The sequence below is a fragment of the Syzygium oleosum genome, unplaced genomic scaffold, assembly GCF_021117445.2.
Source record: "Syzygium oleosum isolate NSW1041296 unplaced genomic scaffold, Sole_v2.1 Sole_v2.08, whole genome shotgun sequence".
Classification (NCBI taxonomy): domain Eukaryota; kingdom Viridiplantae; phylum Streptophyta; class Magnoliopsida; order Myrtales; family Myrtaceae; genus Syzygium; species Syzygium oleosum.
In genome coordinates this window covers 9,015,357-9,024,415 of record NW_026607492.1, presented here as the reverse complement: position 1 = coordinate 9,024,415, position 9,059 = coordinate 9,015,357, and the positions used below count along the sequence as shown (strand labels likewise).

Sequence of the window (9,059 nt, the reverse complement as noted above, 5' to 3'; positions counted from 1 at the left end):
AGACATATTCTCAACAAATATATATATCTAATAATGTCTCTTGCGATTCTTCTTATCAATGTGACGCAATCATACTCGTTGATTAAAACAACAATGAACGGCTAGTTAAGTCTATTTATCTAGCTTGAAAACCAAATTATTTTGTTGATAATTGTAGAGGATAAAAGATAGTGTCCAAATGCAAAGCTTTAAATTGTTTCTTAAAGGATACTAAGCATGTATGATAATAGGAATCTGCACATACACGAGATACACGCGCATGAGAAAACAAACAATGTGACTTTTGATAAACAAATGGGAATGAAGAACTCCACATCATCATCAATCATGCCATCTCCAAGGAAAGTCTACAGAACACAAACTTTTTCCTTCCCTTTTTTTATTGTCTTTATCCTTCTTTTTTTTCACTAAAGTGAATAGAAAAACTTTGGAATAGTGAACAAAGGCGTGATAGAAACAGAAGCCGCTAAAAGAAAAGAGCCCAATAATTGATTAGGCGCAAGAGAGAGCGCATTACCAAGAAGATTCCAGTTTCATTCAAGCTATAAATACTCCTATGATAATATTTGTCTTTTAATTGCTATCAATTTGCAAAACGACAAGTCAGTGTTCTGATTCTTCTTAAGCCGAGCTCTTCTGAGTCTTGTCCATGGCGAGAAGTGCATCTCTGAGCGGGAAGATGGTGACGGTCCTGAGTATTGATGGAGGTGGTGTGAGAGGGATCATTCCCGGCATGGTCCTTGCCTTTCTCGAATCCGAGCTTCAAGTAAGGGCACCCACTTATTTTATTTGTCAATGTTTCCTTTGTAGATGATGTTGGACAAGAACTATCGAGTGGGGCAGTCTCCCATTCTGATCACACGGCTGGCGTAGACAGCTGGGTGAGGTAGCTCACGAAAGCAGCATAAGCTACTGAGGCTTTGATGGTCCTCCAGCTATGAAGAAAAGCATCTTATGAAAATAGCAGCATTCAATTTTACATTTGCAGCTGCTGTTAGGAAGCTATGTCAAAGAGTGTCATAGAATTAACATGGGCATTAATAATGTGTATGAATCCTCTTCTTTTTATGGTGATCATAGTGGTGGTTTAAAGTTTATGAAAATTACAGGAATTGGACGGACCGGCGTCGAGAATTGCAGATTACTTTGACATAATTGCAGGGACAAGCACAGGTGGATTGGTGACGGCCATGATTACAGCACCAGATGAGAAAAATCGTCCGAAGTTTGCAGCCTGTGACATTAAGGAATTTTACTTAGAGAATTGTCCTAAAATATTCCCCCAGAAAAAGTTAGTCACGTTAACCCTTTATCTACTTTCTTTAAATATAATTCTTCGAGTTAGAGGTGGCCACGGTTCGGAACCGACCGGTTCCGGTTCGTGGCCAAGCGTGAACCGTTCGGAACCGGTTCCGGGCCGGTTCCGGTTCGGAACCGGTTCCGGGCCGGTTCCTATTTTTTCTGTTTTTTTTCTTTTCCTTTTCCTTTTCTTTTTTTTTTCTTCCTCCGCGGCCGGCCATAGCCGGGGCCGGCGCGGAGGTCGCCGGCCTCTAGGCGAGGCGGCCCTCGCCGGCGTCGGGCGAGGCCGGCCCTCGCCCGGGCTGGGCGAGGCCGGCCGGCCTCGCCCGACGCCGGCGAGGTCGAGCCTCGCCGGTTGCGAGGCGAGGCCGAGCCTTGCCGGCGTCGGGCGAGGCCGGCCTCGCCCAGCCCGGGCGAGGGCCGGCCTCACCCGACGCCCGCGAGGTCGAGCCTCGCCGCGGTGCGAGGCCGAGCCTCGCCTCACCGGCGTCGGCGAGGCCGGCCTCGCCCAGCCCGGGCGAGGCCGCCCTCGCCCGACGCCGGCGAGGGCCCCTCGCCCGGCCGCCGGCGACCTCCGCGCCGGCCCGGCCATGGCCGGCCGGCGGCCGCGGAGGAAGAAAAAAAAAAATTAAAATATAAATTATAATTTTAAAAAACAGAAACAAGGAAAAAAGACAAAAGAGAAAAAGGAAAAACAGAAAAGGAAAAGGAAAAGAAAAAAAAGAAAAACAGAAAAGGAAAAACAGAAATGAAAATAAAAAAAAATTAAAAAAATACTATTCTTGTGATAGAACATTATTCAATATAAATTGTGATTAAAATGTAAATTGTACTCAAATTTGGGGACAAAAAGACAAGAGAGAAAGAGAGGGCTTCAACTTAATAAATTATCATTAAGCACATTACAATTCGTTACAACGATCTTAAAAAAAAGGAGTACAATATATATACCCTAAAATTATCCCAAAACCTAAGCATTCCGTGCGCAGGGGACCAGAGGTCACATATCGTCGGATTATATTTCGGTTTCCCTAAGCTCACGTGGGCGTACCCGGTATGAGAAACAAGAGTTCCCGAAATATTTGCCAACTCCAATAGTTCTTTTACCCTCAATCGTCACTACCCGTTCCAGTACCGATAGTGGTAGCGGTAGTATCTCCGTCGTTAAAGAATTCGGATTCATTATTCCGATCTATCTCTTGTTGCCGGTATTGAGCCTTCGTCCAATCAGCAACACAAGCTTGCATCTCCACTGATTCTGGATATAATCTTGAACGATGTTCATTCAAAATATTACCTCCGGCACTGAATGCTTGTTCGACCGCAACTGTAGAACAAGGGGTTGAAAAAATCTGTTTTGCAATAAGAGAAAGGATTGGGTATTGGCTTGCGTGCCTCTTCCACCAATCCAAAATAAAAAAATCTATACCACCTTCGGCTTCAGTAAACTCAAATAAAATGGTTAAATAACTCTCTAATTCAGAAATATTTCCTATTACTCCCTTTTGTTTTTTTTGTCTATGTAATAAAAGTTGGTACCCTCTACTAATTTTACCTGTACTGTCATTTTGTATCTCCGTAGATTGAGAAGATCTAATATCACCTAAATTATATTTAGTATAAAATTCATTATATAATTCTATTACTACGTTTTTAACCTCACGTACTATGGTTGTAACATTTGTCACATCATAATGTAAACATTGATAATACGCACGCAAAAAATCATTTAAGCCATCCAATTTGCAACGCGGATCAAAAACACAAGCAACTAAATAAATCATGGGAATTTCACTATAATAATGAAGCCATTTCATTTTCATTGCAACTACAGTAGGTTGTAATTCAACATCATTTTCATATTCATCAAAAGTTCCGACAATATTAGTACACTCTACTAAAAATAAATGTGTAGTAGGATAATAAACACCAGACAAAGTATAAGTTGCATCATTAAAAACCTTTAAAAGATCTAAAAATTTTTGGCAAATATGCCACTCTTGTGGGTATAAATTAATCTCAGGTATATTATTAGAAATGAATGCACATAATAAATCTTTATATGCTAAAGATTCACTAAGCAAGTGGAAAGTAGAATTCCAACGAGTTGGAACATCTCTTGGAAATCTTTTTGGCTTTTTGCCATTATCTCTACAAAATCTACCCCATTCTTTCATTTTTTTGGGATGTTTCCATAAAAATTGAATCGCCGTTTTTATTGGTTGAAGAAAAATATCAAGAGTTTTCAAACCATCTTGTACACATAAATTTAAAACATGACAAGCACATCTAATGTGAAAAAATTTTCCACCAAAAGCGGGTTTACAAATATTTTCTAACTCGGCAATTGAAGCGGTATTTGCTGCGGCATTATCAAAACCAATTGAAAAAATTTTGTTAAGCAAATAATATTCTTCTAAAACTTGCCTAATTAGTCTATAAATATTATTTGCCGTATGATGATCATCGAAAACTCTAAATGCAATAACTCTTTTTTGAATAGTCCACTCGTCATCTATCCAATGACATGTTATGCCCATGTAAGAATGATTTTGCCAATGATCACTCCAAATATCACTACCTATATGCACGCATCCATTAAATTGCATAAAAAAGTTTTGTAAATCATTTTTTCCATTTTTGTAAAGATCTTTAATTACTCGTTTAGTTGTATTTCTAGAAACACGTTTTGCTTATGGAGCACATGCTTTTTGTACAAATTCATTAAAACCAAATCTTTCTCCAAAATTAAATGCTAAATGCTCAACGGAAATAAATTTGCCTAATTCTTCCTTATAAGTTTTTTCATTAAAACGAAATAAAGGGGAAGTGTTAGGATTGACGTACCCAGAAATTTGTTGTTGCCCAATATCGATTCCCGTTTCAGTTGGATGTTTGCTCATAAGATGTCGTTTAAATGTTCCATATCCTTGTCCACCTGTATATTTATATATTTTTCCACAATATTTACAAATTATATCATACCTTTTTTGACCAATATCAAACCTTTCCATTTTCGTGAAGTGATTCCAAATGTCGGATGTAAATTCCCGTTCCGCTTCCTTTGTTGTAGATATTTCAACAGGAGGATGAAAACTTTCTTGCGTCGGGACGCTCTCCACATCGTGAAAAATGTTGATTTCATCATCTTGAAAATCTGCATATTCACGAGGATCAAAAGAATGATGGGATTCCGTCGCGATATTCTTACCTTTGCCAGTTGGCACTCGACTTCCACTTGCCATTTTTCGAATGGATTGAGAGAATTGAGCGGATTAATTGGGAGAATTAAGAAAGAATTGCGTGGATTGAGAAAATTGAGAGAATTTCAGAGAATTTGAGAGAATTTCGAGTATTGAGAAAATTTGAGACTTGAGAGAAGAGAATTGGAGAGAATTTGAGAGAATTGTGTGTGTATTGTGAGAATTTGAGAGAATTTATAGGAAAAAAATAGAAGAAAATTTAGAATTAAAAAAAAATAAAACATAACCGTTGCAAAATTGCAACGGTTATGTGTTTTTTTTTTTTTTATTATCAAAATGCCCGTTGGGGCGTAGCCGTTGCCCCAACGGGCCGCAAGCTCGGCGCAGCGGGGCTCGCACGTCTGCGAGCCCCGCCGCAAATAAATCAAAATTTTTTTTTTTTTTGTTAGGCCGTCCGTTGGCCCGTTCTCCTGCGGGTGCAGGCTGCTGCAGCGTGGCCTGCACTGCAGGCTGTGCTGTAGCCTGCACCGGCAGGCTTCTTTTTTTTTTTTTTTTTTTTTTTGCAGAACCGGCCCGGAACCGGCGGTTCCGGGCCGGTTCAAGTTTTTCAGGAACCGGAACCGGGACCGTATGCCACGGGCCGGTTCCGGTTCCGAACCGCGGGCCCGGTCAACGGGCCGGGCCCGGGTTTGACCGGGCCGGTTCCGGGCCAAAACCGGCCCGTGGCCACCTCTACTTCGAGTCATGTGAACATTCGAGAAATAATCTAAAAAGGAAAGTTGGCTTTAAAATTCTGTAATCAGATAAACTAGTACTATGTCCATTCGTTGTGCAGGCATGAATTTTTTTATTTGAATAAAATTGGAATACATATATTTTAGTGTAAATTATTCATCATATGTATACCGTTTCATATGGATCTTCGTCTTTTAAACAAACTGAAGGCAAAATTCTTAGTTCATATTATATATTAAATCATGCAATATATGGAGACTTCATGATAATTAGAAATTTCCTAATTTTAGTTGTTATATGACATAGGGAAATTTTATATGTAATCAACAGCGTTATTTCAATATTGAGAGGAATAATAAAAATCTTCAAAGGAAATACTTAACAGAAAAAGTTACAGAAAATCTTATGATTTTCAATAATTGCTATTTTTTTATAACAAAATTCATTGTACTTCAGGAGACAAGCACAAAATCCTAGTTAGAAGGAAAATGAATGGAGAGCGCAAGCAAAGTACTCCTTGCAAGGAGAATTATTGATCGCTTACAAATTAGAATCCTATGTGCCATTTTTAGAGACAATCCCTACAAAGAGCTTCCTATTATATATTTATATAGATATTATTACTGTAAAAGGCAATGATAGAAGTAGGTAAAGTTTATAAGAAAATTGATCTATCAACTATTTAGTGATGTTTGGTAATTAATCAGACGTATCAAGTAAAGTCACTTACTACTAATTATTAACACGTGTATTCTTTTTATTGGGTAGATTTGTTTAATCGGTTGGACTAGCACTTGATATCATTGTTCACTCTATCCCGGTCTCAAGGAAGTTGGTAACGTGTCTTATTCAACTTTTAAACAGTCGCAATAAGATGATGAATTTAATAATAAGATCATAGTTGGAAGCAAAATGAATGCATAGTGCAACAAAACTGCTCATTGCAAGGAGAATTATCAATCCCTTATAAATTAGAGTTCTGTTTTTTTGGTCGATTTATAAATTAGAGTTCTATGTGCCACTTTTAGAGGCAATTCTCAAAGAACAGCTTGTTATTATATATTTATATAGGCATTATTACTATCAATATTATTACTGTAAAAGGCAATGATAGATATAGCTAAAAGTTTTAGCAAAAAAAAGAAAAGATAGATATAGCTAAAAAATATAAGAAAATTGATCTATCAACTACCAAGTTGATATCATTGCTCACTATTTCCCGGTCTCAAGGAAGTTTCTGACATGTTATATTCAACTTGTCAGCAGCCGCTGTGGCATGATGAGTTCAATAGTAAGGCTTTTACGGACATCCATGGGGCCAAAGTACGACGGAAAGAAGTTGCGATCCCTGGTCGATGGCTTTCTCCCAGACACCACTCTCAAGGAAACCTTGACCAACGTCGTCATCCCGACTTTCGACATCAAGCATCTCCAACCGGTCATCTTCTCCACCAAAGACGTAAGAACCCGAACTTGACCATCATCGCTGATTTCGCAGACTCTAGATAGATATGGATGCTTGTACTGTCAGTTTAATTTGAATTCCCTTATGCCTCTTTTGAGTTTCTTACAATTGATGGGGGACAGGCAAAAGCGAATCCTCTAAAGAATGCGCGGTTGGCGGATGTTTGCATCGGCACCTCCGCAGCTCCCACATTCCTCCCACCATACTCCTTCAAGACCAGAGACAAGAACGGGGAGACACGTAGGTTTGATCTCATTGATGGCGGGGTCGCTGCAAATAATCCCGTAAGTGCAAAAACGAGAACTATGGTTCGGGTATATATACATTTGCATTTCACCGATACTATTTCCTAAACTTTCATAAGATGCGCTAGTTCGGTGTGTGACTATATGACAGTAAATTACAAGGAAAGTATTTTCTTGATTATTTTGAAACGTTATCAAGTTTCATTTATTATAAAGCTTATCACAACAAGTCAGGCCAAAATAAAGAAGTAAAGAGAGAACTAACAATATGCAATTTTGTGTTTTGCAGACCCTAGTTGCTCTGAGCCACATTAATAAAGAGATTCCCTTGCAAAACGATGAGTTCAAGAACATAAATCTAAGAGAGACCGATCAAATACTAGTGCTATCACTCGGTACTGGTACTGGTGCGGCTAAGCATAAAGGGAAGCATAGTGCGGCTAAGGCCGCTAGATGGGGACTTATCAATTGGAACTATAACAATGGTTTCACTCCGTTGGTTGACATCTTCAACGACGGGATCTCCGATATGGTCGATATTCACTTGTCTACTCTCTTCCAATGCTTAGATTGCAAGCAAAATTACCTCCGGATTCAGGTATGAGTTGAATTACTGGCATAGGATTTGGCTTCGGGAAAATCATTATTTTAGCGCTTTAAACTGGCTGATAATCACTTGACTTATTTTAATATGATTGCGCGCGGGTTGCTTGGAAACAGGACGACACCTTGACCAGAAATCAATTATCACTTGATAAGGCGACCCGGAAGAATCTAAATGAGCTCGTGAAAATAGGGGAGAATCTATTGCAGAAACGGGTGTCAAGGGTAAACTTGGAGACCGGTAAGCTTGAAGAGATTGATGGAGAATGCACCAACAAAGACGCGCTCAAGTGCTTTACGAATCGGCTCTCCAAAGAAAGGAAGAGGCGAGTCGAAGAAAAGAAGAGGCAAAACAAGTAGAAATTTATTCATCCGAAAATGGTCTGTCGTGATTCGTGAAGAGGCTTCTTAGATGAATATGAAATAGTTTATAGAATCTTCCATATAAGATAATTGTCGCAGGAGTAAAGCTCTTCGCGAGATTGGTAGAATTTCTTTTGTCTCCTTCAATTATGTGATGTTGTAATTCAGCCACAATGCAACTTAATTGAGTTCCAGTACTTTAAGTTTATCCCTAACTAATTTTTTTGTTTTTGAAATATAGACATAATTTGCAAATCCAAAATAATGGGTGTTCAATGTATGAGATACATAAAGTAAGAGTTCACTTGGAAACATGAGCGTTTGTTGAGGGTTTTAGCTTTTAAGGGAAAATAATATCACAAGTATCATAACTTTCATACGGTACTCACTTGACCGTCATAACTATTTTTTCAATCAATTAAGTGTGATGACTCTTAAAAAAAAATATTCACTTGAGTAGCATAACCCTTCTTTGATCACTTGTTCCAAACTTAGAAGTCATGACATTCAAGTAATCGAAAAAAATATTATGACACTTAAATAAGGATCGTAGGAAAGTTATGTCATTTGTGATATCCTTATCCTAACTTCTAAAGCTCAGAATTATATTTTTTTATAGAATTTTCGACACCTAAAATTGTTTAGAATACATGTTACAGCCTTTAAAGTCATTCCGAATTTTTTCTTAACTTCTAAAAAATTAAAGTATTATTTGTGTTTTCGCGGAAAAACCAAATGTGGTTTATGTGATTGGCTTTAAAACCCAATCGAAGAACTAGTTATTTCTTCATATCCGTTCCTAAATATCATAATCAAAATCCAAAGTCGAAGCAACGATTCCATTTGTGTCTCTACCAAACATGCCGCCTCTATCAAGAAATGAAGTGAATTAGAACTTTCAACGAGAGTGACACCAAGAAATAAAAGCAAGTCACCGAGTATGTAACAAATGGACCTCTTCGAAGAAAAAAGCCTTTACGCCCTCAGAGATTTAAGCCCTCAGCCCATCGTTGTTTCTTCTGCAGCAGCTGGTTTCTCAAAGGAAAATAAAAGAGAAGAAATAAGAAATAAGTGCACATATCAATCCAAGTCTTCTTCAACTGCTTGGATGATCCTATCACGTTCTCTTTACATTCAAGATCTGAT

General features: G+C 38.5%; 1 protein-coding gene across 1 annotated transcript; it reads left to right on the top strand.

The window, feature by feature from the left end:
* The first annotated feature begins 547 nt into the window (after nucleotides 1-547).
* LOC115690128 (patatin-like protein 2) lies at nucleotides 548-8,084 on the top strand. Its single transcript, XM_056314023.1, has 6 exons — nucleotides 548-766; nucleotides 1,110-1,291; nucleotides 6,504-6,696; nucleotides 6,825-6,986; nucleotides 7,237-7,545; nucleotides 7,668-8,084. Exons 1-6 carry the CDS (start codon nucleotides 650-652, stop codon nucleotides 7,908-7,910), a joined length of 1,206 nt encoding a protein of 401 aa, XP_056169998.1. The 5' UTR covers nucleotides 548-649; the 3' UTR covers nucleotides 7,911-8,084.
* Nucleotides 8,085-9,059: the final 975 nt, after the last annotated feature.